Below are 26,745 nucleotides of genomic sequence, written 5' to 3' on the forward strand. Positions count from 1 at the left end.
CGGGTGTCAAATCGCATCCCTCCGAAAGCGGAGGTGGGGAGGACGACCTCGGACAGCGCACACAGCGCGTCGCAGGACTCGCTGACACTGCCGTACCCTACTTCACTCACACAGCATGGCGGACGAAGTGCTGCCGACCGTCCCGAAGCTGGCTGCGCTTGTCCTGCTCGGCGGGAAGTCTTCCAGGATGGGCCGACCGAAGGCTCTCCTCCCGCACCCTAGAACGGGCCTGCCGCTGTACAAGCATCACCTGCGGGTGCTGGAGGAGCTCGAGCAGAAGGGCTTCTTCCCGGAAGGGGTCTGGGTGAGCGGGCGGGAAGACCAGCGGAACGAACTCGACTTGCCCGAGGTGCGTCTCCCGTCGCTCTTTCGAGGGTTTCCCGGCTGACATATAGACTCGATAGAGTGTTCATTATGTTGTTGACGACCCGGCGAAGAATGGCGACATCGGACCCGCGAGTGGCATCCTGCAGGCTTTCGACCAGAACCCCGAGGCAACCTGGCTTCTCCTCGCCGTTGACCTCCCCTTCGTCACTCGTTCAGCCATTCTCCACCTGCTCCAGTCTCATCCGGCAGACTCGCCTGTCTCGCTCTTCCTCCATCCCTCGGACGGCAATCCCGAACCGCTCTTCTCCGTCTGGACACCTCGCGCGCTCGCACAGCTGCGCGAGAACTGCAAGAAGGGCAAGAGCGGACCATGCAGGGCGGCGAAGGATGTCTGGGGCGGCAAGGTTGTCGAAGGACGCGGCGGTGTCAAGGTCCTCGAGGAGAACTGGGTGACGGATGCGGACACGCCAGAGGAATGGGAACGAGCGATTGCCTCGCTGTCTGCGGCCAAGGTGAGCTCGCGATACTTGAGCTTGTGCAGCCGATGACTGACAGCTTGCAGAACTGACTGCAGGCCGTCCCGCTTGCCGACTCGTCCATCCCGCCTACTCCTCCTGCTTCTCCGCCTAATTCTTCCACCTCTCTCCCCATCTTCGCGCCAACTCGTCGCAAACCTGTTTCTTTCGCCGCCGTGCATGAATGCATCTCCCGCCTCCAACCTCTCAAAGCCGACATCGCCTCCGCTCCTCCGACTCTCGACCGTGCAGACGACTCGATTGCCTCAGTGCCCATCGACCAAGCAGTCGGCTGCATCTCCAATTCTTCCATCTCTGCTCACTTCCCCCACCCACTGCACGACAACTCCGCTATGGACGGCTACGCGGTACCTTCCTCCCTCCTCTCCTCCGCCTCGCCCTCTTCTCCCGTCGAACTACCCGTCCTCGGTAGGATCGTCGCTGGCGACCCCCCTCCTTCACTCAAGGAGGTCGAAACAGCAGGAAAAGTGGGTTGCTGGGAGATCATGACTGGCGCTGTCTTCCCCTCGGACGATTTCGACGCTGTCGTCAAGGTCGAGGATACGTCGCACTCGTCAGGGTCAGGACGTCCCGTTGTCGTTTTCCAAGCGCCGATATCTGCCGGCCAGAACCGGCGAAGACGGGGTGAGCAGGTGCAGGCTGGTGAAGTGATCTTGCGGGAAGGCGAGCTGGTCTCGCCCGAGAAGGTCCTTCTTCTCGCAGCGACGGGCATCTCCAGCGTCTCCATACGACCATCTTCGGTCAAGCAGCCGCCTCAGCGAGGACGCGTCGGCATCATCACGACGGGGAAAGAGGTGATCCCGCTGTCCGCCCTCTCCTCCGCCGAACCTTCGCCAGGTCAAGTCGTCGACTGCACCACGCCCTACCTTTGCGCCCTACTGCGCTCGCGAGGGTACGAACCCATCGTCTTTCCCCGCTCGGGCGACTCGATATCCTCCTTCTCTGCCACCGTCTCCTCCGCCCTCTCCCACTCGCCTCCGCTCGACCTCCTCCTCACAACAGCCGGCGTCTCCCTCGGCGTGACCGACCACCTGCCGTCCACTCTGTCCTCCCTCGGCCTGCGCGAACTGTTCCACGGCGTCTCGATCCGACCAGGCGGACCTGTCATGCTCTCTCTGCACACGGACGAAACGACAGGACGAACGACGCCAGTGCTCAGCCTGCCGGGCAACCCGATGGCCAGCGCAGCGTGCATGCGTAGCTTTGGGTGTGCGATCCTTGCCCAGCTCGAAGGTAAGACGGACGAGTGGAAGAAACTGGAGGTCGGAGCGGACGACGAGGAGCGGGCGTGGGCAGACTTGACAAGCAAGATGCGGGAAGGACTGTCGAGCTTCTTTGCTCTGCCAGTGGACGGGAAAACGGGCGAGCCGAGTTTCGCGTGCAGGATGGTCGATGGGAAGCGGGCGGGTCCTTGTGCGGTGGGAAGTCTGGTCGGTGCAGACGCGTGGGTCAGGGTGGACGCAGGCGCGGACGGATCACGCGAGAAGTACTGGTGCAGTTTTTAGCATTGTTGCAGGATCGATATTTGTACGACAACATGACGAGCGAGAGAGAGACTAGCGAGAATCACTCTTGCTTCACAACCGCATTCCCTCGGACGACTACATGCCCCTCGCGCTCGAAGAAGACTGGTCGCCGTGCTTGGCGCTCCTCTTTCCGTTCTCGAGCGCTCTTCTTCGCTTGAGCGTCTGGCGTTGCCTCGGGCTCGGAGGAGGCGAGATGAGGGGAAGCAGGTAGGCGTCTTTGGCGACGGCAGGAGAGGCAGGTATGGACGACGAGATGACCGTGCGGTCCGGATGCTGCATAAAGGCAAGGTCAATTGCTGGAGAACGAGGAGGATGACCAGTACGCACGCTTGACGCGAACAGTCGAGGTAACACCCGGGACGAGGACAGTCGCGCAGCCCTGACAGACTGTCCGCTTGACAGCGGGATCCCTGCGAGCTCTCTATCAGTTTTGTGGAGATCTTGAAAATGCTGGGGAATAACGAACGCACATGCGAACCGTCGCCTTCTTCGCAACCTGCTTCATCTCCCGAGCAACATGCCGCGCAACGGGCTGAAGACCGCCGGTAGGGCTTCGATCCCGCTTGTGAGGTCGAGACATTGCCTCTCCAGCCTTCTGGACCTCGCTCGTCCCGTCCTCGCCGTCCTTGTCCTTCATCAGTTGATCGGGTGTTGAGACCTCCTCCTCGTCTTCTACCGCCCCTGCCCCCTCGTCCGACAGCCGTCGGCGTTTCCGTCCTTTTCTCTTCCGTACCGCGTCCGTCGCTGCGCCCGCAAGCGCCGAGTTGAGGAGAATCGAGGCCTGGTAGAGGTAGCTGAGTCGCTGGAGAGAGTCGCGCGAGATTACCGGCGTGGCTGCAGTCGGCTCGGCAGCCGTGTTGCGGCCCTTCTTGCCCATTCGAAGCGACCAGCAAGCAGCTCGAGGGAGCGGTAGAAGGTGAAGAAGCCACCTGGCACCTTGTCCTCACAGGTTGCCCTCCGCCAAATTCGACGAATTTGCGCCACGTCGATAGGCGGCTATACGAAGCTTTCAGACGTATGCTAGCGATGCTTTCGGCCTTTCCAGCATCCCCCACGCTCGACTCGCTCACGGACCCTCTCCTGCTGTGGCCTTCGCTTGTCGGCCTCTCCCGTGACGCTCTCCTGCTCTTTCCGCTCAGCTTGACCGCTCTCGACACCCGAAGATGCTCGCTCACCGCGCTACGACGGCTGCCCGCGCCTCCGGACTCGTCAGGCCCCTTCTCGTCCGCCTCGACTCTCCGGCTCAACTCGTTCTCTGACCCTCCCCGTCCTCGCGCAGGCTCTGCGCCACGCCCGCCAGTACCACGTCGAGAACAAAGTCAACAACAACTTCCCGTTCAAGTACGAGGGCAAGAGCAAGAGGCGTTTCACGGTCGGCTTCCTTGTCTTCTGCGCTTTCGGGTTTGGGACGCCCTTCCTCGCCGTCAGGTTCCAGCAGTGAGTCGAATCCGAGAAGATGTTGTTCAGTCGACTCAGCTGACGGGGTCTGTCGGGAACAGGAAGAAGGCCGCGGCTTGAGGAGCAGGACGGCGACGGGAGAAAAGTCACGGCAGGCGCGAGAGACGTAGCAAGTGCGCCCAAAACACGCGACGACGACCGCATTTCGGCGCTCGCCAAGCTCGCGAGAGGAAGGCAGTACCAAGGATGTCGCTCTGAAGAAACGGACCTCGTCCCCCTTCTCTGCATCCTTCGACTCGTCCCCTGACGAGCCGCTCGCGACGCTCAGTGACAGGCAGAACGAACTGTGCGTATTGCTGGCAACAAAGAGGGTACAGCTACAGGGACCGAGTACAGAGCCTAACTTCTACTTCTTGCGCTTGGTCGTCTTGCTTGCCGGCACCTTCGACGCGGTCGTCTTCCCGCCCGTCCGTCCCGTCGTGCCGCCCGCGTTCGCCTTGGCCTTCTTCGGCTTCGACGGTGCCTCAGCCTCGTCGTCGCTGTCAAGAACGACCACCTCGGTCGTCGACTTGCGCTTGGCACCGCGACCGCTCGTAGCGGCAGACGAGGCGGTCGCAACTGGCGGTGCGGGAGCTTGCCGACCCGTCGACTCGCCGCTGCCGGGTGCTGGTCGCTTGCGAGTATTGGCGTTGACGCCGGCTGCTTGAGCGATTGCTGCTGCCTGAGCTGCGGCAGCGGCCGATGCAGCGGCAGCGACGCTCCCGGCGTCGATGCGGCTCGCCAACATTCTCGTGACGGCCGTCGTGCGCCGATGGTCCCGCGCAGCGATCGACAATGTCGTGCAGGGCGTCTCGAAGTCGAAGTTGGTCTGCCTGCCGCGCTCGAAGTGCGACGCAGCCGTCGCGTTCGTGCCGGACGAGCCGGTGCTAATGGTGCTGACGGCATCGAGAGCGGTGACGGCGGGGATGGTCTCGATGATTTTGGCTCGGAAGGCAGCGAGGTCGATCGGGCCGGCGTTGATGAGCTGGAGAGGCGGTTGCGACGATTTGCGAACTAGCGCAGTCGAGGCCGACGACGGGTCGGTGTGGTCGAGAAGCTCCCAGGGGTTCGGAACGAGAGAAGAGGGAGCGTAGGGTCCGAAGAGGTGGGTGAGGCGAGAGAAGGTTGCGTCGGGGATGAAGTCGATTGCGAGAGGCGGGTTCGTGAGACTCGGGTTCAGGAGGGTCAGTAGGGTCGGAACGCGGACTAGTGCACTGAGATCGGGCAAGGCGTAGATGATGTGCGAGCACGCGTCGAGCAGAAGCGTCGAGAGCTGGAAGTCGCGGTTCGTCCCCTTGGACAGCGTCTGCGAAAGGTTCGTCAGTCTCCGTTTTAGCGGCCAGATTTGCTGCACACGCACTGCTGAAAGCCTGACCAGCGGCGCGAGGCAGTCACGGAAGAGCTCGGCGATGGTTCGAGGCGCGGGCAGCTTCGCACATCGCAAGGCGACCGAGACGAGGTGGACGAGGAAGAGGATGACCAGCTCCGCACTGGCCTCTTTGACGGTGCCGTCTTTGGCAGTCCGCCCGAGTTGTTCGAGGCAGATGCACGCCTTAATCGCCGTGAGAAGGCGTTCGATGGCGCTGTCGCGAGCCGCGAGCTGCCCGCCTTGCTGCAAGGTGTCGAGCAGTCCAGCGACGGTGCTGAGGGTACGAAGAGACTGCTCTTCGTCCTCGCGCGAGCCTGCGGACTGAGCGAGGGCGTCGAGTGCGTCCGCAAGACGATCGAAGGCGACGCTGACGAGCTGCAGGCCGAGCAGGACATCTCAGCGCGGAGTCAGCCCGAAGCACCCACGCCAACTCACCTCTTCGGAAGCTGCCCCGCCATCGTAGCAGCGAACAATCTGCTCGCCGAGGAAAGACTGGCCCGTCCCGCCGCAGATCCTGTCGAGGAAGTGCTCTGACAGCGTATGCATAGCCGCAGCCTTGTCTGCGGCGCTGATCGCAGTGTCCGACTCGAGGCGCTCGAGAGACGCTTCGACCTCGACCTTGGAGACCGCGAGGCGCCAGAGCGTGAGGCCGGAGAGGAAGACGTCCCAGTCCTCGGTCGAGACGAGGTTGGCCGGTGTAGCTGCGCGTGCGAGAAGTTCAGCTTAAATAGCAAGCAGAAGGAAAGAGCACGCACAAGCTCCTCCGTCCTTGAGCATTGCCAGCAAGCCGAGTAACAGCTTCGGTCGGAACGTCTCGATCTTCGGAATGCTCGCAAGCGCTGGACTCCTCAGCATGCCGTCCCTCAGCGCTTTCGGGTCGCGCGTAAAGAGCGTCTGGAGCTCCGGCAGCGCGCCGAGCTGGACGAGAAAGTCGGACGCTGGGCGTGCGAGATCCTCGACCGCGAGGACGTTCGCAACTTCCTGCTCGATGACGAGGAGAGAGATCGCTTGCGCGACGGCGGGGAGTGCTGCGCGAGTGCCGAGCGCGGTCCGACGAGAGTGCAGGCGTTGCTCGGAGGCGAGAGTTGCGGGTGTCGGAGGTGGCGTCTGGTCCGCCTCATCCGTCTCCATCGCATCTCTTCCGTCGCGAGATTGTGGAAGGGCGATGACGCTTGACAGGATCGCATGCGAGCACTGCAGGGCGCGGAAGACGGTCGGGTCGATCGATGCAGCGGCCGCTTCCGTCGAGGCGGTGAGTTGACTCAGAAGTGCTCGTCGCACGGGCAAAACCACCTTGTCGAGCACGAATGGCGCCGACAGGACGCCTTCGACGACGAGCCGGCCGAACAGCCCCGCGACCCTCGACCCGCCTTCGCCCCCCAGGACAGTCGCAGCCGCGGTCGCGCTCAACGATGCCGCCCACCGCACGACAGCCGGGCCGATCCCTGCACAGATGCGGTCGTGCACGGTCTGCAGGACGGCGATGGCTGGTTCGACGCCGTCAAGTTGAGGGAGGATGTGTAGGACGCTTTCGAGTGTCGCGCTGGCCCAATCTGGGTGGCTATGGTAGCGGAACCAGAGGGTCGATGCGAGCTGAGCGATGGCGACGTCGGAGGAGTCGACGAGGAGAGTCTGGATCTCCGGGAGAGGGGATGGGAGGGGCGGAGTTTTGGGGTTCGAGGCGGAAAGGGTCGAAGCGGGCGAGGGGAGCGAAAGGTTGCGCATCTCGGTATCGATCGTCTCCTTCGCTTGTGCGGGGAGATATCCTGCCGCAGCGAGCGACTGGAGGAAGGAGAGTAGTCGACGGCGATGCGGACCTTCGACTGCCTTCAGCGAGTCGAATGCACCTAGAACCGCTGTACCGAGGTCTGCGAGAACGTCGAGCGAACTCCAGACGTCGAGGTGTCCTTCGACGATGTCGATTATGTGCAAGACGACCGACGGCGGCGGCGAGAGCTGGAGGAGAACGAGGAAGAGCTGCGCGCGCTCCTCTCGTCAGCTTGCTCTTCCAGCTCGACTCGAGACCCCTGGCGCACCTGCAGAAGACCCGACCAATCCTGCGCGACCTCATAAACCGCCACAACAACCGCCATCTCCTCTCTTTCAATCCTCAACTTTCCCGTCTCCGGCTCAAGCCTGCTCGACAACCCCTCCGGCACCACATCGCGCGTCAAGACCCACTGCGATCCTTCTCCCGTCAAGGCACGGACCGTGTCGAACAAGGTGTCGCAAGAGGAGGTGGTGGAGAGTGGTGCGGAAGTGGGCGAGAAGACGAGTCGGTCGAGTTCGGTTCTGGCGAGTCGGATCCGCTCCTCCGTGCGCAACGCGCGCTCCACCCCTTCCTGTCCTCCAAGCGCAACTCGTCTCCTCGCTCCTCCGCCTCCAGTCGCAGCCTCCATCGCCACAGTCCTCAACATCCACAAATGGATCGACTCGACGGCCTCGTCCCCCGAAGAGGAGGAGAGAGGACGCTCTGTCTCGCCGCGGGCGATCATGCGCTGCAGATAAGCGCCATAGGAGACGACTCCCGCCCTGAGCAACTCCTCCAACAACGACCGCACCGACCCGCGCAGGGTCTGACTTCCTCCCTCCTCCGACGCAGCAAACCGCTCATCCACCCACTTGACGAACGCATCCTCCACACTCGGTACCCTCGCCTCACCCGGCGCCGAACGCGTAACCCTCCTCTTCCCGCTCGAGAGGCGGTCGATCTCGAGTGCGATGAGGCGCGAGACGGCGTACCGACGGTGAGGGGCTTGGAAAGGACGAGAAGGGGTGGCGGTTGAGTAGGTGAAGAAGAGGGGTAGGGCGTGTGCGAGCGAGAGGGGCGGGGCGGGCGGCGACGGGGTCGAGGAGGAGGGTTTCGAGGAGGACGCGAGTGGGCGGACGGACGTGTCGACGAAGATGGCCTTGTGTACCTCCGCAATCCGCACAGGAAACTCGATCTCGTCCAGCCGCTCAATCGCGTTAAGGACAGCCTGATCACTCGCCCTGTCCTCTTCCTTCTCTGCCTCCTCCTTTGCCGCCGACTGTAGCGGGAGGGCCAGCGCAGCACGCAACGCTCCTCGGCGCACAGAGAGCTCCTCCAAGTCCGCCTCGATCGTCTCCCTCGCCTCGCGATCAAGTTCATCTTCCTCTCCACTCTTCCCACGCGCCACATCCTCCAGCAAGATCCCCCTCAACCTCTCCCCCACCATCGCCGCGGACGAGGACGAAGCAGGAGAGACGAGAGGGGAAGGAAGGAGCGGGACGAACGAGTCTGGGTTCGCGAGGAACGCAGAGCGCAGGAGGGCGTGGAGGGTTGAGCGGACGTGGTCGAGGAGGGACGAGGGTGGGGCGTGGTCGAGCTGTGCGTGAAAGCCGGGCAAGTTCCGTATCAGCCACCGGCCCTACTTGAAGGGCAGACAGAGTGAGAGAAAGCGCGGAAACGCACCTCCGCAAGTCGTTCCAAACACCCCCTCGCGAACCTCCCGAGCGCCGGATCGTTCTCCCCCAGATCCGTCCAATACTCCTCCACCAACACCAGCACGAACGTCAGGTAGCCTAGGATCGAGGTCGCTCCGGATGGTGTTGGCGGAGTCGGCGTTGGAGGGATGAGGAGGGAGACGAGGAAGCGGAGGAATTGGGGGCGGTCGAGGAGGGATTCGTGGTAGAGGGACGAGACGAGTCGGAGGCTGCGACACATTCACAAACTCCTAGTCAGCTTCTGCGCTGCTGAGTGCAGGGAGAAGACGAAGGGCGAAGGCGCGACTCACGTATACTCAAACTTGTCCTCCCACGCTTTGCGCTTCTCCTCATCCAGCAACTCCAAGCCATTCGGTGCGCCCACACCCGCCGGTACAAGCGCAGGCGTGACCGCCCCCGACGCCGCCGATTTCGAGAAACTCGAGCTCCTCTGCCTAGCCGTCGCCGTCGCCAACAAAGGCGGGACGCTCGATACCGGTGTCGACGTGGGGAGAGGGGAAGAAGAAGAAGGAGGAAGGATCGTCTCGTGGAGTTGTTTGCGGACGAATTCGGAGACGACGGTGGTGAATTCCGAGGTGTAGAGCGAGATGGCGGTTTGGAGCGGGCGGGTCTTGGACAGTGATTGCTGCGAAGCGAGATGATGCTGATCAGTGAGTCTTATCGAGATCTCCAGCCCTTTCCTTGCCGACAGAAGCGGCGGGAAAGAAGGCAAGCGGATCAATCCGGGACTCACAATCTCGACCCCTCCAAAAGCCCTAACGAACCACACCGCCCGTCCCACTTCAACCTTCCGCTTACTCAACATATCGAGCCCCTTCTCCCCTTTATATCCATGCGGGACGCTCCGACTTAGTTTCGAGAGGGGCACGGAGGGAGAGGCGAGGTCTGAGAACCAGGCTTCCCGTTTCGAGTCGGTGAGGGTTATTCGGGAGGGGAGGCGGAATGTAGAGGGGCTGCGTGAACGTGAACGCGTTCGACTATCAGCCCTGTCCCGCGAGCGGAGGAGGAAGCTGTCGAGGGAGAGTCGCGCAACGCACCCGTAAGAGGGGAGTCGCTCGTCCGCTTTGGCTTGGACTGCAGCGACGAGGCGCGAGAGGTTGCCGAGGATATCGGACGTCTTTAGTTTGTCGTAGATGTGTTGGTGTGCGGAGAACGTTTCGGCCTGTTCGACCCATCTTAGAACTCGATCAGTCCCTTTCCGCTAGCTCGCCGAGGGGAGGGATGAAGGGGGGCGGGGACGAACCTGCACAGACGGTTTCGCCGCATACCCAGCCTTGACAACCTGTTCGCCCATCTGGTCCTCGTCCATCCCGTCCCTCGGCGGGTAGAAAACCGGAAAGAGCTTGACCGCCGCTCGTTCAGCGAGTTCTGCCGAGTCGTCTGCGAGTGAATGGGCGAGGTTGGAGGGGTCTAGGTCGGTTGAGGACGAGGAGGAGGAGGCGAGGAGGCCTGGTCGACCGGCCATGAGTCCCGTTCCTGCCTTCAATCCCGTTGTCCGCCCAGCTCGCTGTCCCGTTGCCGTCGTCCCAGCGTCGCCAGAGTCGGCGGGACGGTCCTCAATCCACGGCGCCCTCCATCTCGGCGGCATGAGTCTCCACCTCTCGAGTCCCTGCTGGGCGAGTATAGCATCCAAGGGCGAGGCATGGAACGTGTGAGAGGTCGATGGGGTGGTTTGCAGTGTGCCCGGAGCAGCGGGTGGGCCTGCGGAGGTCGAGGAGGACGAGGTGGGGAGCGAGGAGGAGGAGGATGAGGGAGCGGGCGCGGGCGGCGGTGGGTGGGTGCGCTTCTGTGGTGGTGGTCGGGACATGCCCCTGCGCGCGTGCAGCACTCGAAGCCAGCTGTCGAGTAGAGTAGTTGGAGGTTGACCTGCTGCTCGTCCTCCCAAGTCTCCGCGAAGTCCGCCCAAGTCCTTCGCGGCGAGCGGGAGATGCGAGGATATCTTCGAGGCTGTTACATTCTGAGTAATGCAGCCCATACACACGGCGAGTTGCCCTGTGCGCTGCCTGCTTTTCTCAGTCGCTCTGTTCCCCCCGTGTTCGCCTCGTCGCGCGTCGTCGTGAGCGACTTCAACGGACCTCGAGTGCTCGCTCCTCTTCGTCTTCTTCTTCCTTACTCCTACTCTTACCCTTACACTCTCGCAAGGGCCACTCCAAGCGGACCCACCCGCAGCCCTTTCGCTCTCTCCCCGTTCCCCTCCTCGTCCCCGTCGCTCGTTCCCATCACCCTCCCCCTCCCTCACACCCTCGAACCCCTCCCTTGCACTCTCTCACCTCGACAGAGACGGTCCACGATGCACACCCTCTCCCTCCTCACCCTCTCAGCCGCAGCAGCAGCCTCAGTCGCAGCCCATGGACCATCAGGTCCCGCTCAGGGCGTCCACAGGTTCAGGCAGAAGAGGATGGTCGATATCAGGGGCGACGATGGGGTTGTCAACCTCGAGTGAGTTTGCGTTCGACTGTTTTGGAGTGACTTGGGAGCGGCATCTGGCTGGACGAGGAGGAGGGATGAGGGTCCGCTCAGGCCTCGTCCGACGTCGGTCTTCTTGCTCAGTCGCAAGGCGCGAGATCCAGATACAAAGTGACGGTGGCGGTACGCAGGAGCAACGTTGGAGACGCAGGGAACGCAGAAGGGATGGAAAAGGACGACTTGCTGTCTGGCGACCTTCGCACGCTCCCTCGGCGGACGTCGCTCTCGGCCTCCGTCGCGCTCACGAGCAGCAGCGCACCCACTCAATACGCAGGAACTGACTCTACGTCCCACACGCCGCAGCTTCCTGCACAACGACTTTGCGCGCGTAACCAACAAATACACGAAATCCAACCTCGCCTTCAAAGCGAACCACGTCGTCCTCTCTCGCAACCACACCCTCCAGCGTCGTCGCGAGGACGTGTTTGCCATGGCCCGTGCGATGGAGGAGGAGAATCTTGCGAGGGAGGGCAGGAGGAGGGAGACGCATGCGCAGAGGAAGAAGAGGAGTGAGGTGTTGGGTGGCAAGGTGGAGAAGCGTGCGCCTGGGGGGTCGGTGCCGCTCACGGACTACTGTGGGTCGGGCGAAAGCCGTTTGTTCAGAAGATGGACGCTCGACGGGAACTGACTCGTTCACGCTGGCAGTCTCGGGCGGCAACGACGCGTCGTATTACGGCCCGATTGGGATCGGCACGCCCGCGCAGTCATTCGACGTGATCTTCGACACCGGCTCCGCCGACCTGTGGGTCCCGTCGTCCAAGTCGTCGACCTCCCACTCCAAGTTCAACACCGGCTCGTCCTCGACGATCGAGACCTCGTCCGCCGAGTGGGACATCACGTACGGCACGGGCTCGTCGCAGGGTTTTCTCGCGCGCGACGTGGTCCAACTCGGCGGCCAGTCGATCCCGAAGCAGATTTTCGCGCTCGCAGACACCTCGGCTCCGGTCGTCGAGGCCCTTCCCTCGGACGGGATCTGCGGCCTCGCTTTCTCGACTATCGCGACCTCGGGCGCTCCCACGGTCTTTGAGAACGCCATCACGGAGAAGATCGTCTCGAACCCGTACTTTGGGTTCTACCTCCAACGCGCGAGCGACCTCACGTCCGCCTCGAAGGGTACGATCGGCGGTGGCGAGTTGTGCTTCGGCTGTGCCGACTCGGCCAAGTACACGGGCCAGCTCAACTACGTCCCCGTCTCGGCCCAGTCATACTGGGAGATCCCCGCCGACGGGATCAGTGTCGATGGACAGGTCGTCTCGGGGACTTCGATGAGCGCTGCGATCGACACGGGCACGACGCTCATCTACGTCCCGACGGCCGTTGCGAATGCGCTTTACGGCAAGATTGGAGGAAAGGCCGTCGGGGGAGGGGGAGGACAGTACCATGTTCCTTGCGTCTCGACGTTCGGATCGATCGGCTTGAGCTTCGGGGGTCAGACGTACAACATCCCTCTTTCGGACGTCTTCCTCGGATGTGAGTCGGCGCGCTCGTCTTCGCGTTTCGTTTCCATATTGACATTGGTGTCCTCCTCACAGACGCCAGCGCCTCGACGACCAGCGAGTGCATCCTCGGTATCCTCGCGCAGGACATGTACGACGCCGACGGAAACGCCGTTGCCATCGTCGGCGACCTCTTCCTCAAGGTGCGTCCCCGCCTCTCTCTTCCGCTCGTTGATCGTCGTCTGACCTGTTACACACCCGCGCGCAGACCGTCTACTCCGTCTTCAGCTACTCGCAGGGCGGCAATCCCGCCGTCGGTTTCGCTCCCTCGATCACCTCTGGCCTCTCTGCCTCCGGCTCTTCCTCCTCGTCCGGCTCGTCCGGCGCGTCCGCCCCCTCTGCGTCAGGCAACGCCACCGTCTCCGGCTCGGCAGGCAGGTCGAACGCCACTGCGCCCGCTACGACCAGCCCGTTCGTCGTCTCGAAGAAGGTGGCCGACATCACTGCCAACCCCGGCGTCGCAACTTCTATCTCGACTTACAACCCTGCTGCCGCGCAAGCGACCGCCGCGGTCTCGGGCTCGTCGGGCGCAGCGAACGGAAGCGTCACGGCGCCCGCCGCGCCTTTCACATTCACCGTCTTCTCTGTCGCCAGCAACGTCCCGACCGTGACTTCCACCTCGACCATGTCGACTCCCACGTCGGACTCGACGACTTCGAGCGGCGGAGACGCCACCGCTGCAGAGGCGAGCTCGCCTTCTGCTTCGTCGACCAGCGGAGCGGGGAAGAACGTCGCGGCGATCGCTTTGGCCGTCGTTGCTGCGCTCGCGGGAAGTGCGCTGGCCGCCTAAACCTTCCCTGTGCACTCCCTCTCGATCACAGTCCTACACACTCGTTACACTCCCATACCACCTTGGTCGCTTAACTATCCTGTACCTTTATCCGGTCCCGTTCGCCCACCCGAAGTCATGTATTCAAGCATCGCCTTTCTTGTTCGCAGCTTCCCACTACTCTTCGCAGTTTCCTCCGTCTCTCTCTCTCTCGCTCACCTCTAGTCGTTCCTTCGTTTCCGTAGAGCCGGTGCACGCAGATGCTGATCCAGCGTTTGTCTTAGGGTCGCAATCTCACAGACACTGGCACTCTCTCTCGCTCGTTCCCGGTTGAAGAGAAGCTGCGAAGACTGTTGCGACGAGCTGCGCCCTACTCCTCATCCTCTCCGTCGACATCCATCCCATTCGGCTGTCCTTCGACATCAAAGTCGTCGAAACCCTCCATCATGCCCAACAGATGCTCGACGATGAACGACTCGCGCACGAGCTTGTCCGCACGTGTCATGTGTCGCTCGGTGTATGGGATCAACGCGCCCAGGACATCAGCGGCCTTGACCTCCGGCGCGCGCTTCGGCTTGCGCTTCTTGCCCTTGCCCTTGTCGTCCTCCGCTTCGTTCTCCTCTTCCGCCTCCTGCGCTGCCGCAGCGAGGTCGAGCAAGTCCTCGCCGTCATCGCCCTTGCCCTCGAGGTACGACAGCAACTTGTCCGCGTCGTGGAACTTGAGGATCGCATGCAAGACGCCCTGCGCAACTTCAGCCGTCCGCGAAACCGTGTTCCAGTCCTTGATGTAGCCGAGCAACTGGCGGATCTCTTTCGGTGAGAGAGACTGTAGGACGGCGTCGACGTGTCGCGAGCCGGTGAACGAGGCGAGGTCGGCTTCGGGATCCGTCGACGAGTTGGACGTGCCGGCGGTCTGGCGAACTTCGGTGAAGAGATTGAGGAGGCGGCGGGGCTGGTCCATCGAGAGGGCGAGCATGATCGCGTTCGTATAGTCCTTCATCGACAGGAAGTTCTCGTAGTCTTGCTCCCTGTGTGCGCTTCAGCCGTCAGCAATAGCGTCGAAGAGGAACATGCAAGCGAACGCACTTGAGCACGAGCTCCTCCTGCTCCTGCATCTTCTCGAGCTCCTCCGTCTCGGTCACGTCCTCCCACACCGTGATCACCGAATCCGCGCCGCCCGACACGACGTACTTCTCGTCCTTGGACACCGCAAGCGCCCACACCTTCTCCTCGTGGTTGTCGAGCGTCGTCGCGCACTCCTCCTCCTTGACGTTCCACACCTTGACAAGCCCGTCGCTCGCCGCCGTCACAAGCTGCATCCCGCGCGTCATAAAGTCGACGCGCAATACCGAGTTGGCGTGCCCCTCGAACGTCTTGACACAGGTAAAGTCGTTCAGGTTCCACAGCTTGACCGTCCGGTCGCCCGAAGCGGTCGCGAGGATCTGGTCGACCGGGCTGAACTTGACGCTCCAGACACCTCGCTTGTGGCCCTTGAACGTGCCGAGGAGCGAGAGGGAGGCTGAAGAGGGAGAGGACTTGGTCGCGGCGGTGTAGGAGATGGCGAACAGCTTGGCGGTGCGGTCTTGCGAGCCGGACGCGAGGAGCTTGTCGTTCGGTGCGATGTCGAGCGAGTTGATGTCTTTGTCGTGGATCTTCGTTGTCGAGAGGGAACGGAGGGCGGAAGGTCCGTCTTCGGCGGAAGGAGGGGAGGAGAGCAGCGAGGCGAGGTCCCAAATCTTCGCCGTCCGGTCTTGCGACGCGGTGACGAGGATATGCCGATCCCGCTTCGACGTCGCGACCGCACCGACCGACTCGACGTGACCTTCTGCCCGACCGATACACCGCCAAGCCGTCTCGCCCTCCTCGTTCGCCGACGCCGCCCACACCCGCGCCGTATTGTCCTTCGACCCGCTGACCAGGACCTGTCCGTCCGCTGTCCGTGTCAAGCACAAGACGACATCGTCGTGGCCCTCGAGCAGCGACGTGTTGAACCGATTGAGATCGTACACGCGGATCAAGTCCGAGTTCGTCGCGACGGCGAGCTGGGATTCGGGAGAAAAGGCGACCTCGTCGGCAGAGGAGGACGAGGCAGTAGGCGGGGTGAGGAAGCAGGTGTCGATGACTTCGTCGTTGAAACCGATAATCTGCCGAGTTGTCGTCAGGCTGGGGAGTGATCGAGTCACAAGGTTCTGGTCGACGTAGACGGCGGTGAGGGAGGAAGTGGCGGGAGTGTGGCTGTTCGGGAAGGCTTGTCAGCGGAGGAAAGACGGGAACAGCGGAACTTTGTGAAACCCACATAACGTCGACGATCTCGTGGACCTTGCCCGCCGCTTCGTCCGCCGTCTTGATCTGCTCGCCCGTCTGCAGGTCCCACAACCGCACGACGCCTTTGTCGCCTCCCGTGAAGACTGCCTTCTTTCGGGTCGCGTCCGTCTCCTTGCCCTTGCCCTTCCGGTCGCTCGACTGCGGCACCTCGACCAGACCGATCGCCTCGAGCGTCTCAAAGACAGGCACTGTCTTCCGCAAGACGCCCCGCTCGAGGTCCCACACGTTCACAACCTTATCGCGACCTCCGCTCACGAGCAGCTTGCCGTCCTTCGTAACGTCGAGTCCCCGGACGACGCTGACGTGCCCGTCGAGAACGTGCAAGCCCTCGCGCGTTCGCAAGTCCCACACTCGGATCTTGCAGTCGTCGGCGCCCGTGATCAAGCGCGCGCGACCTTGCGTCCCGCCGTCGCCCGCACTGGCGATGTCGAAGACCATCGCGCTGATCACGCCTCCGTGTCCCTTGAACACATGCGTGCAGTGACCGTGCGCAGCGTCCCAAACCTTGACGATACCGTCTGCTGATCCGGTGGCGAAGAGCGTGCCGGTCGGGTCGGCGCAGCAGGTAATGATGGGCGCATCGTGAGCGCGAGGGATGTGGCGGTGGAGCTCGAGAGACGGAAGGGAGTAGACGTGAATGGCGAGCGAGCGGCAGCAGGTGAGGAGGAAGCCGCCGTCTTGCGGCGAAAGGGGAGAAGGGGTAACGGCGAGTGTCGTGACGGCCGAGGTGTCCTGCCGAAGACGAGGCCGGTCAGCCAGTAATCGTAAGAAGCCGTGAGCCGCACTCACGCCCTTGAGCTCCTGAATCTGCTCGCCGGTCTCAACATCCGTGACCAACGCCTGCTCGTTCAGGGTCGAGACGAGCCAGCTCCCGTCTCCCGAAAGCGACGCCTTGCCTCCGGTATGCACAGGAGAGTACGCCTTAACATCCTTGAAGCTGTGGACCGCAGAAAGAGGTCAGCAACAGTTGCGAAACGAGTGAGAGGTGCTCAGCTGGAGAAGCGAGTCCTGTCTGCTCTTCCACCCTGGAAGCCCGCACGACCGCCTCACAACTCGTACCCATGAGCCGACCGGCGACCCCATCAGTCTCCCTAGCTGACCCCCGTTAACCAGCTCATGCCACAGCCTCCCTCCGCGACACTTTCTGTCCCACCTCGCACACCGCTTCTAAGGGCAATCCGGCGGTGCTGAGCTGCTCGTAGACTGACCTCGTTTTGAACCTCGGTCGCGGATTCGACATAGCAGCGAGACGAGCTCAGCGAGATGAAGTGCAGTTGTCCAAGCTGGCCTGATGAGGTTGACCTCGACACAACACCCGCTATTGCTTGAATGGCCAGCTCGAAGCCATGGCGGAGAGGCTCTGCTACACCTGGACGCGGCGGCAACCGCGACATGGACTCTCGCTGGGCCACCTCCCTTCCCAACTCTCGACCAAGCGGAGATGAGGCTCATCGCGGTGGCAGAGGTCGCGGGACGGGCGGAATATCGCGGGATGGGCTCAGGATGGCGAGAAAAGAGGTCGGCAAGAAGCCAGACGCGATGGACATGCTCCTGTCGCCGAGCCGTGGGCTGCTTGGCGGGGATGAGGACGAGTCGTGCGTCTCCAGCTCGCTCTCTTCGCTTTGCTGCAGTGCTGAGACCGTCCGACCCTCTGTCCTAGACTGCGCAACCACGAGGTGCAGGAGCGGTTTCGCAAGCATGTCGACGAGAAGCTGCAGAGGTGGTCGTCTGCCCATCCTTCGACGGGTGCTCAGGCAGAAGCGCGCAGACGAAGACTGGAGGAGCTGAGCATCATCTTGCTGGACTTTCGTGAGCACTGCTGTCCGGTTGGGTGCTGAGGCGAAGTGCTGACGACCCTTCTCACAGGGAAACTTCGTGAGGGAGTGACTTCCAGTCGTCGAACGGACGCTTTTGCTTGCGAAGGTGCGCGACATTGACTACCGGATCTTCGCACGAGATTGATGGCCTGCCTCCACAGCCTACGAAGCCTCGGTGCTCCTCTCGATTCACGCCTCGAATGACGCGCAGCTTTCGTCCTCCCTTCCGCCTCTCGTCTCTTCGCTGCATCCGGCTCCTCTCACACGATGTTCTACATCGGCTACGGATACTCACAGCGATGTGAGCGACGCCTTCGCTCGTCTCGACATCTCGCCCGCGCCGGACGCCCCAACTTGCGCCTTCTTCCTCACGCTTCACCTGCTGCATTCGCATCTTCTTCCGGCATTCTCGACGCCTAACACGCCGCAAACCCCCGCCTCGTCGTCCTCCGCACATCCACCATTATCTTCCTTCCTCCCGACCCTCTTCGGCCACCTTCGTACCCTGCATCTCCCTCTACCGACTGCGCTCACGCCGATTCCGCAACTCTCCGACTCACACATCCGCTTCCTCCTCTCCTTCTACTACGCCCTCCTCCGCAACTCGTACACCTCGCTCGCACGCCTCCTCTCGCCTTCCCACCTCCCAGCTCCTCCGCCCGCAGTCACCGCCCTCATCACCTCCCTACATCTCCCCCCGACATTTCACCCTCTCGCCACGCTCCTCTTGACACACTCGGCGGCGATACGGACGAACCGCATCTGGCCGGTCGTGCACAAGGCGTATCGATTCCCGCCTGATCCAACGGCGTGGCTTTCGAAGGGGCTCTTGTTCGAGTTCGAGGTGGAGCAGGACCAGCGGGCAGCGGGATCACTCGAGCGAAAGGAGCGGAAGGAACGCGTGAGCGAGAGCTGGGAGGACGAGGACGAAGAGCAGGACGGGCAGGAGGCGAGACGAGCGGAGGCGGCGAGACGGGCAGAAGCGTGGGTGGCAGAGAGAAAGGCTGCACGATAGGTTGCGACAAGGATGAGTCTACGAGATGCGAATGCTGTAGCGTGTCTTTGCGGATCGAGTCTAGTAGCGCGGGAGCTTGATCCGTCCGCCGGCCTTGATCCATTCTGCGAGCTCTTTGGTGACGGGGATCTGGCAGGCGAGCCTGAGCGAGTTGTCAAGTGTGTCAATATCGCTCGGCTAGACCGACTCCTCGCGCAGGCTGCCACCGCCGCCGCTTCAAGAGACTGGTTGGCGAACTGACCTCGAATCGTCGTCCGCGCCAATCGCAAACTCTAGCTGCTCGTCCTCTTCATCTTTCATCTCCGGTATAGGCGCAGAGTGCGGCAAAGCGAGCGGTTTCCGACCTGTTGAAGAGTCCGCGACGGCGGAAGAGGGGGAGTTGGGAGAGAGAGGCGGGATGTGGACGTGGCAGGTCGCGCATTCGCAGTGGCCACCGCAAGTCGCGAGGATGGAGGGCATGTCATTTCGTCGAGCGGTCTCCTGCGAGAGTCAACGGATCAGACCAGGAACTTCGAGCTGAATATACAGGAGAACCAGCGCCTTCAGCGGGCTCTGTCCCGCATGCAATGCTCAATCCCCCCGACTCACCATCAAACTCTCTCCCTCGTATCCCAGCACCCGCTTGTCCTCGCCTTCGTATGTAGTGAAGACAATCTCGACGCGGTCTCCCAACTCCTGCCGCGGCTGATCCGACTTGTCCTCCGCCGTAGCAGACGGTCGATTCGCGTACGCTACTCTCGTCTCGTCGGAAGTGAGCGCTAGTCGGCCTCGCCAGCGGGAGAACCAGGGAAGGGAAGAGGGAGAGGTGGCGTAGTCGAGCAGTTTCGGCGCATCGTCGGCTCGCAAGAGGCCGTACCTGCACAGAGGTAGGCATGAGTGACGACGTCCAGACGGAATAGACTGCCTCATCCACTAATGGGTGAAGAGCAGTCGGTGTCAAGCGCCGCAAGCTCACCAATCGCACGCTCCGCCCTCCTTGTACACGAGCGCGTTGCCCGCCCACTTGTGCCCGCCGATATGCGCGACCCTCACGATTCTCATGCCGTCTTCGCCATCTCGCAACTCTCCACCTAGCCTCCTCCGCTGGATCTCCTTTAGCAGAGCCTGGTAGAGCGGCTCGCCAAGGTCTCCGCATCGGCAGTCGCGGGTCGTGTGTGTGCAGACAAAGATGTGGGTTCGAGGAGGTGCCGTAGTCGTTTCAGAGGAAGGCTGGACGGTTCGAGGTGGAGGAAGGGAGAGATAGAGGGATTCGAAGGAGGAGATCGAGGAAGGCGAGAGGTTGGGGATGTGCAGGAAGTCGGGGTAGAGCGTGGCGGAGTAGCGTCTATGAAGATCTCGCTGGTCAGCTTCATCGCAAGGCTTCCCATGCCAACTCGGGGAAAGTAAGATCTCGCCGAAGCGACAAGAGAACGGGAGAAAGCGGACGCACTCCTCCTTGACCGCGCCTGGTTCCGCCGGCTCGTCAAACTTGCTCTTTGCAGGATCCCAGTGCTCCTCGACAGACCCGCTTCCTCCATCGGACATGCCGAAACCCAGCTTGCTCAGTTCCGGATGTTTCGCCCATCGCTGTCCCAGCTCCCTGTACAAGCGCGATACCGATTCGAGATGCGAGGGCCACGTAGATGTCGGATGAGGTGTATGGATGACAAGGTGTCGAGGGTACTGAGGAGCGGAGCCGATGACGGGCGGAGTCGACGAGGAGGCGAAGCGGCGACCACACCTCGTGCGGGCGAGCGCCACTGGGTACTGTCGCAGTCTAAAAGGTCCCAGAAAGAGCATGGCGGTCCGATCGAGCCACCGGAAGCTGAAGCGGCGAGCAGTAGCAGGCGAAGAGATGAATTCGCTCCTTCGCCTCGAACACACACCGCTCACCGCGCCAACTGGCTTGAGGGCGCTAGTGACGCGGTTTTGGACCTGCACAGCTCGACTGGCTTGACCGCCAACCCTCCTCCTCCCGCTCACTCTCCGTCCGACCACCCTTCACCGCCTCGTCTCTCAACTCGACACACGGAGAGAGCGCACTCGCGGAGAGGCTGCGGGCAGAAGCAGACAGCTGAAACAGGAGCTATGGCACGGGCGAAGCTGAAAAAGGCGGCCCAGCATCCCACACACGCCGCCCAACATCCTTCCCTTCCTCTTTGCCTCGTCGCCGCCCTCGTCTCCCTCCTCCCCTTCCTCTTTTCGGCAACGGCGACCGACCTCCTGCACCCGCGTTTCTCTTCTGCGCCGGTACACGCGACGCAGCCCACCGCCGTCGTCTACGGCACCCTCGCGGCCCTCTTCCTCGCGCAGAGGTGCCTGCGAAAACAGGAGAGTCGACGCCTGGGATGGAGGTCGTGCTGGTTCGGGATCGGTGTGTGGAAAGTGGTGTCGGAAGCGCTCGTCAGGCTAGGGGGAGAATGGCTGCAAGGGCTTGGGCTGAATCGAGGGATTCTTGCTGGACGCTTCCTCTTGGAAGGCGTGCCGACGCTGCTCCTCTGGAGCTGGTTGTGGGATAGCTTCGACTGCAAAGAGGTGCGTACGCGTCTGCAAAGAACCTGAACTCGGCGTAACTCAAACTGCGCCCCTGCAGACAACCGCTTTCCTTCCGAACGGCTTCCTCCCCTTCGCCTACCTCGCCTCGCTCGTCCTTCCGCCGCCAGTGTTCGCTTCCCATGTCTGGCCAGAGTGCTACACTGTATGTCCTCCGCACGCCTAACCTGTCGTCACGCTAACAATCGTTCCTCCAGGTGCAACTTCACGGCATCCTCCTTTGCCTCGTTGCCCTCTTCGCTCCGCATACCTACTCGCCTCCCCAGCCGCGCCGTCTTCATGCCGCATCCACCTTCTTCTCGCAGGCCAAACCCCTCTCTCGCTCGATCGTTTTCGCCGCAATCCTCGCCCTCGCCCACGCAGTCGCCCTCACTTCGTCGCACTGCCCAAGCTCTCCGTCGACACTCCCGCCAGGCATTCTCGCCTCTCGTTGCAGCACTACCGGCTGGATCACCGTCGGTGAGCACGTCATGCCGTCGCCAGACGGATCAACCGAGCGAGACTTGACCCTCCGCTACCTGCGTGCGGATCACTCCTTGCTCGGCGGGCTGTGGGTTGGGCCGAGCCGCGATATGCTCAAGATGCAGTACGGAGTAGAGCCTTCCAGTGAGGAGACGGTTAGGCGGGCGGAGAGCATCTACGTGCGTAGGAAGACCTGCTGACCTTCCTAAACTGACTTTTCGCTGCGTCCTCGCCTAACAGTCGACGTTCATCCTGCAAGAAGCGGTGCGTCTCGTCAAGCCACCTGAAGACGTCCCGCACCAGACGCCCGAGCAAGGCCTCATCATGTGCGCCCCCGTACCTGCCTCCCCTTGGCTCGCAGACTGATATATCGACCGTTCATAGCGGACTCGGTGCCGGCTTGTCCGCTCGCGCTCTCGCTCGACACGGCGTCAACCTCACTCTCGTCGAGATCGACCCAGCTGTGCACGATTTTGCGGAGCGGTACTTCGGGGTGAACGAGGTGAAGTGGGGAGAGGTGGTGCTGAAGGATGCGGTGGAATGGGTGGAAGCGTTGGTGAAGGAGACGAGCGTACGTCCAGCCCGTTGTGTCGACCGCTCTCGAGTTGCCTGACGGGTTCCCTCCACAGCCGCCTGCATTCGACTACATCATTCATGACGTGGTGCGTCGACCAGTTCCTGGCGCGCAAAGTGTCAGGCTGATACTGACAGGTGCTCTCCTGCGTCACTGCCCCACGCACAGTTCACCGGCGGCGCCGTTCCGGCCACCCTCTTCACCTCGACCTTCCTCGCCCAGCTTAAGTCGCTCCTGCACCACTCGGGCGTCCTCGCTCTCAATTTTGCCGGCACACTCTCCTCGCGCTCGTCTCGCTCAATTCTCTCGACCCTCCTTTCCGTCTTCCCACACTGCCGCGCCTTCGAAGACGTCCCTCACACCGCCTCCGGTCCCGCCGAGTCCACTAGCGACGACTCCTTCCGCAACATGGTCATCCTCTGCTCGAAAGAGTGGTACGCGCCTGTCGAGCTTCGCGACCCGGTCAGGGAGGACTTTCTCGACTACCCGAGCCCCATGATCCGGCGCAGCGTCTTCGCTTCGTTCAGGCAGCACGAGATTGACTTGACGCGCTTCAAGCCTGCCTCAGGCGACCACGGTGTCGGGACATGGCTGCTGAGGGACAGGAACGACGTGAGGAGGGTCGAGGCGGCGCAGCTTGACGAGGTCGGCATGCACTGGGACGCGATGGAGAAGGTCCTTCCGCCCGAAGTCTGGGCTCGATGGTGACGGCGTAGCTCCTCGCTTGATGGGAACCCGAAGCGACGTCGAAAATGGCGCGTCCAGGCGGAGAGGCTTATCTGCGCTCGATGAGCGATTTGTGCGGATGCGCTGATTTTGAGCCGTCGAGCGGCTTTGTGCGGGCAGGAGGGGTACAAGAGCGCTGCTTCTCTCTCTTCCCTCTCACTTTTCACCAACAAGAGCCAGAACGAGCCAGAGGTGGGCGATCTCCGCTTCTTTCCCTCCAGATTCAGCGGCTGACCTCCCCGTGTTCGCAGAACAACATGTCCTTCGTGCGCCACCTCGTCCGCCCTTCGGAAGCTCAGCAGTACGTCCTGACGCCTTGCTCGCCCGCAGACCCTCCGCCTCGCACCCCTCGCCCGTCGTACCTTCACCTCCGGCATGGCCACCTTCGCCGCTCGGTGCGTTCCCTCGCCTTGCCCAACATTGAGCGCTTGCTGACCGCTTCAGCCACAGCAGCGGATGTGGCTGCTCCTCGTGCTCGAACTGCGATTGCGGCTCGAACTGCAACTGCTCGGGCTGCCACTGAGCGCGCAACTATCCCGTTCGTTCCGCCACACGCAATGTAGCGGAAGTCAAGTCCTCGCCGAACGTGAAATGAAGTTATCTGCACAGAGCTGAATTGCGTCGGGGAGCTACAGAGCGAGAGGGAAAGCCTGAGAAAGCGGGCGGGGCGCAAAGCGTGCAGAAAGGCGGAGGACGCGTGAGAGACGATGAAACACGTGGAGGGGAAAAGCGGAGGTCGAACAGGCGATTACTGCAGGAGAAAATAGTCAGCTTGGCGGGAACGGCGACAACGAAGGGAAAACGCAACGAAGTGTTCCTTCTTGAAGACGAAGCGGACAGCCTCGCTGCTCGCCTTCTTCGCCTTGCTCTTGAGCTCCTTCGCGAGACCAGGCGGGCCGCAGTAGAAGACTGGCAACAGCGAGAATCGAAATCAGCTTGACCCAAAGTGGAGCGGCGAGATGGTGCGCCCCGCCGACATCCGTCGTGAGCGAGCTCTCCTGACCAGGCAGGTACATGCCGACGTCAATCTTGGTCCTGAGCTCGCGGAAGAAGACGTCAAAGTCGGGCCGGCCGAAGTGCGTCTGCGAAGTGAGCCCGCTGACGGCGTCGAACTCGTCTGACTGGACGGCGATGTTGGCGAGCATGGCGGAGGAGACGGGCTGCGTGAGGTAGATGCGGATGGTGAAAAAGTCGGGGTCGGTCGAGCTCTGCAAACGCGCGCAAGGAGGTATAGCGAAGTCAGCGCGGCGCCTAAGTTCGGAAGGTGCACTCGTTCGCTTTGACTGCATGAGCGGTGTACGTACCTCCTCGAGCTGGCGGAAGAGCGAGTGGAACCACGACACGTCGGCAGTGTTGCGGACAATGAAAACGAGCTGGACGCGACGAAGAGCGCCGAGACGGTTCTGCTGCATCTTGTACCTGCGTGCATCGATCCAACATGGTGTCAGCATTCGTCGAAAGAGGATCACCGAGCTACCACAAGCAGTGAAGAGGGCGAAGCGCACCAGATCGTCTTGAGAACCGAGGCGAAGGGGGTGATGCCGATACCGGCGCCGATGAGGACAGCAACTGCACGACAGTATCAACTCGGTGCTCTGGTAAAGATGGCGGCAGGCGAGGCTCACCTTCGTGGCGGAACACATCCTGCGTCGGCGCGCCAAACGGTCCGTCGATGCGAATCGTCGGAAGCGAACCGACGGCGTCGAGGGCGCCCGAAGTCACGTCGTGAAAGTCGCCTGAGCCGTCGTTGACTGCTTCAAGGTAGCCAGGCGGCGAATCGAGCTTGGCCTTCTCAGCCAGGTCGACAGACTCGAAGGACGTCGAGAAGCGAGCAACTGTGGCGGAGTCGCAGCCGAGAAGCAGGCCGAGGGCGCTGTCAAGTGAGACGTCAACGAGCGGAAAGCGGGGGTTGGGGGCAGAGTGAGACGAGCTTACCGCGTCCAGTCCCCGACTTGGCGAATGTGCACCGAGACGTACGGGTCCTCCGGCGCCGACGAAATCGTAAACGGGTGCCACTGGAACGGCGAGACCGCCGGAACATTGAGGAAGAGCCACTGGCCGGACTTGTAGCGGAATGACGGCTTGACGAAGCGGAGCTCGACAGCGCCTTGCGGATGAAGGAGGACGGCGATGAGCTTGGTGGCGCGGCGGCTGCGGATCTGTACGAATCAAGAGCCGTCACAATGTGAGCGAGTCCTTCGAGTCACGAGGCCTGCAAGACGCAAGACGCAATCCTGACGCACCTCGCGGACGATGCGTTCGAGCAGCAACGCGATACCGCCCCAGATTGTCCACGTCCACGAGTAGTAGCCGAGACAGCGGACCGGCTGGCCGGGAAGAGCGCCGCGGACGAAGCAGCCGACAGCGTGGACGTAGAGGCAGAAGAGGATCAAGGCGACCTACGGAGCGAGGCACTCAGCTAGTCTCGCAACTGCAGGAGCGAGCAAAGGGACGCACGAGGTGGTGCGTGTACCAGAATGCCTCGAACGACTGCTTGCGGATCTTGGCGTGTGCGGTCGTGTAGACGAGGAGCATGAGGACGAGCATGACATGGCCGGTGAAGCCACCGGGCTGGGTGAACAGGATGGCCCAGGCAACCTCCTTGCGGATCTGCGTCAGCTCGACGTTGTACATGTTGACGTCTACACGAGCGAGAGCGAGAGGAGCGGAAGGTCAGCCTGTGAACCGCTCGCTTGAGGAACCAGAGCGCCAGGCCACGGTGCGACTCACAGTGGCTGGTGGTGTGCACAATGGTCCAGAAGAGCAGCGAGTAGGCGAACTGGCGGTGCATCCAGAGGTTTTCGTCGAGCGGGATGAGACGGCCGAGGACGGGGCGGACGAGGCGGATAGTATTGCGGAGGACTGGCCGCTCGCCTCGCGTTAGCACTTGTACTCAACAACAACAACGAGTGCCGAGCGACGCACCCGGCAGGACGAGGAAGAGGCCATCGATTCCGAGACAGAGTCCGGCGCCTCGCGAAGTCCAGACGCTGTACTTGAGCGTGTTGAGCCCGGCGAGGCGTGCATCGCGCGCTTGCTTGAGCCAGCCGTAGATGAAGACGAGGATATGACCGATGTAGAAGCTGCGCGAGGTGAGGCGGTCGGTCAGCTCGAGCGAGGGCCAGGGCGAGAGGGCGGACTCACAAGACGTTCCAGAGGAGGCGCCTTCCGGTCAGCTCGTACTTGACGCGACTGTTAAAGCCCATCTTGTACGGAAGCGAGGCAGTGCGGCTGCACGCGAGTCGAGGGAAGGGTTGGCGAGTACGAAGGTGAGCGAGCGAGGGACGAGTAGCGGGAACGAACGGGCCGCAGAGCTTGCGATCTGGACAGGCGTGCTCGCGTCGGTTACTTGTTCAGTTAGCGAGCCAGTCCAGCTGGTCAGAGAGGGCGAACGAGGTGAGCGAGTGAAGGGAACGAGCGAGAGAGCTGTTGGAAACGGTCGGCGGGAGGAGACGGCTCGAGCGGTGGTCCAAGTGGGACTGGCGAGGACCCGAGTAGCTCAAGCGACACCTTGAAGACGATCTGACGGCCCGCGCGAGGCAGCTAAGCGACTCCAGCCGTTCCACCACCTCGAGGTCGACGAGGAGGAGCAAGTCGCTCGCAACGGCAGCGGAGCGCGTCGGTCGAAGCTGCGTGCGACGAAGGGATCTGTCTGAGATATTTTGAGCCCTCAGTATCTCCCTTGCCCTGAGCGAAGTTGGCGTCTCTGCTCGAAGGACTCCGTTGCAATGCTGGCTTCTCTCAGTCTGCTCACCGTCGCTCAAGCTCAAGTCGCTCCAAATGGCTAGTCTGCCTCAGCTGTACCGCTCTACACTGCGCCAGTTCGTCAAGAACGTGCGTCCGAGCCATCCTCCCTCACCACGCGTCCTCATCGCTAACCGCCTCTCTCCGCCACATCCAGTC

General features: G+C 62.3%; 11 protein-coding genes across 11 annotated transcripts in view; 6 read left to right on the forward strand and 5 right to left on the reverse strand.

The window, feature by feature from the left end:
• Positions 1 to 115: 115 nt before the first annotated feature.
• RHTO_06296 (molybdenum cofactor biosynthesis protein) lies at positions 116 to 2,368 on the forward strand (the record flags this gene model as incomplete). Its single annotated transcript, XM_016419957.1, has 3 exons — positions 116 to 349; positions 405 to 839; positions 902 to 2,368. The coding sequence occupies 3 exons, from the start codon at positions 116 to 118 to the stop codon at positions 2,366 to 2,368; spliced, it is 2,136 nt and encodes a 711-aa protein (XP_016275411.1).
• Positions 2,369 to 2,464: 96 nt separating this feature from the next.
• Positions 2,465 to 3,266, reverse strand: RHTO_06297 (ribonuclease P 21kDa subunit; the record flags this gene model as incomplete). Its single annotated transcript, XM_016419958.1, has 3 exons — positions 2,465 to 2,662; positions 2,730 to 2,799; positions 2,860 to 3,266. The coding sequence occupies 3 exons, from the start codon at positions 3,264 to 3,266 to the stop codon at positions 2,465 to 2,467; spliced, it is 675 nt and encodes a 224-aa protein (XP_016275412.1).
• A 286-nt stretch (positions 3,267 to 3,552) lies between these two features.
• Positions 3,553 to 3,830, forward strand: RHTO_06298 (cytochrome c oxidase subunit VIIc; the record flags this gene model as incomplete). Its single annotated transcript, XM_016419959.1, has 2 exons — positions 3,553 to 3,612; positions 3,669 to 3,830. The coding sequence occupies 2 exons, from the start codon at positions 3,553 to 3,555 to the stop codon at positions 3,828 to 3,830; spliced, it is 222 nt and encodes a 73-aa protein (XP_016275413.1).
• Positions 3,831 to 4,193: 363 nt separating this feature from the next.
• On the reverse strand, positions 4,194 to 10,467 carry RHTO_06299 (Mediator complex, subunit Med12; the record flags this gene model as incomplete). Its single annotated transcript, XM_016419960.1, has 10 exons — positions 4,194 to 5,132; positions 5,187 to 5,570; positions 5,631 to 5,896; positions 5,951 to 7,172; positions 7,232 to 8,542; positions 8,629 to 8,869; positions 8,951 to 9,285; positions 9,394 to 9,613; positions 9,698 to 9,822; positions 9,904 to 10,467. The coding sequence occupies 10 exons, from the start codon at positions 10,465 to 10,467 to the stop codon at positions 4,194 to 4,196; spliced, it is 5,607 nt and encodes a 1,868-aa protein (XP_016275414.1).
• Positions 10,468 to 10,950: 483 nt separating this feature from the next.
• Positions 10,951 to 13,412, forward strand: RHTO_06300 (pepsinogen A2 precursor; the record flags this gene model as incomplete). The annotated part of the gene is made up of 5 exons (XM_016419961.1): positions 10,951 to 11,099; positions 11,430 to 11,701; positions 11,772 to 12,596; positions 12,659 to 12,765; positions 12,831 to 13,412. The coding sequence occupies 5 exons, from the start codon at positions 10,951 to 10,953 to the stop codon at positions 13,410 to 13,412; spliced, it is 1,935 nt and encodes a 644-aa protein (XP_016275415.1).
• A 349-nt stretch (positions 13,413 to 13,761) lies between these two features.
• Positions 13,762 to 16,956, reverse strand: RHTO_06301 (U3 small nucleolar RNA-associated protein 13; the record flags this gene model as incomplete). Its single annotated transcript, XM_016419962.1, has 5 exons — positions 13,762 to 14,419; positions 14,478 to 15,626; positions 15,688 to 16,448; positions 16,506 to 16,653; positions 16,925 to 16,956. 5 exons carry the CDS (start codon positions 16,954 to 16,956, stop codon positions 13,762 to 13,764), a joined length of 2,748 nt encoding a protein of 915 aa, XP_016275416.1.
• Positions 16,957 to 17,219: 263 nt separating this feature from the next.
• On the forward strand, positions 17,220 to 18,548 carry RHTO_06302 (uncharacterized protein; the record flags this gene model as incomplete). The annotated part of the gene is made up of 4 exons (XM_016419963.1): positions 17,220 to 17,311; positions 17,377 to 17,525; positions 17,583 to 17,639; positions 17,695 to 18,548. The coding sequence occupies 4 exons, from the start codon at positions 17,220 to 17,222 to the stop codon at positions 18,546 to 18,548; spliced, it is 1,152 nt and encodes a 383-aa protein (XP_016275417.1).
• Positions 18,549 to 18,608: 60 nt separating this feature from the next.
• RHTO_06303 (ferredoxin) lies at positions 18,609 to 20,327 on the reverse strand (the record flags this gene model as incomplete). The annotated part of the gene is made up of 5 exons (XM_016419964.1): positions 18,609 to 18,690; positions 18,790 to 19,028; positions 19,137 to 19,404; positions 19,504 to 19,872; positions 19,978 to 20,327. 5 exons carry the CDS (start codon positions 20,325 to 20,327, stop codon positions 18,609 to 18,611), a joined length of 1,308 nt encoding a protein of 435 aa, XP_016275418.1.
• A 288-nt stretch (positions 20,328 to 20,615) lies between these two features.
• RHTO_06304 (spermine synthase) lies at positions 20,616 to 22,824 on the forward strand (the record flags this gene model as incomplete). The annotated part of the gene is made up of 7 exons (XM_016419965.1): positions 20,616 to 21,062; positions 21,121 to 21,225; positions 21,278 to 21,721; positions 21,783 to 21,868; positions 21,927 to 22,113; positions 22,172 to 22,204; positions 22,285 to 22,824. The coding sequence occupies 7 exons, from the start codon at positions 20,616 to 20,618 to the stop codon at positions 22,822 to 22,824; spliced, it is 1,842 nt and encodes a 613-aa protein (XP_016275419.1).
• A 647-nt stretch (positions 22,825 to 23,471) lies between these two features.
• On the reverse strand, positions 23,472 to 26,048 carry RHTO_06305 (NADPH oxidase; the record flags this gene model as incomplete). Its single annotated transcript, XM_016419966.1, has 11 exons — positions 23,472 to 23,593; positions 23,651 to 24,050; positions 24,147 to 24,261; positions 24,348 to 24,411; positions 24,468 to 24,715; positions 24,778 to 25,001; positions 25,086 to 25,241; positions 25,300 to 25,484; positions 25,573 to 25,704; positions 25,768 to 25,925; positions 25,987 to 26,048. 11 exons carry the CDS (start codon positions 26,046 to 26,048, stop codon positions 23,472 to 23,474), a joined length of 1,866 nt encoding a protein of 621 aa, XP_016275420.1.
• Positions 26,049 to 26,622: 574 nt separating this feature from the next.
• The window catches only part of RHTO_06306 (uncharacterized protein), a gene marked incomplete at both ends in the record, with an annotated part of 620 nt that continues 497 nt past the window's right edge, over positions 26,623 to 26,745 (forward strand). Inside the window, one exon of the mRNA XM_016419967.1 lies at positions 26,623 to 26,676. Within this exon, the coding sequence (XP_016275421.1) occupies positions 26,623 to 26,676 (54 nt within the window). The remainder of the gene's footprint in view (positions 26,677 to 26,745) is intronic.

The sequence above is a fragment of the Rhodotorula toruloides genome (assembly GCF_000320785.1).
Source record: "Rhodotorula toruloides NP11 unplaced genomic scaffold Scaffold4, whole genome shotgun sequence".
Classification (NCBI taxonomy): domain Eukaryota; kingdom Fungi; phylum Basidiomycota; class Microbotryomycetes; order Sporidiobolales; family Sporidiobolaceae; genus Rhodotorula; species Rhodotorula toruloides.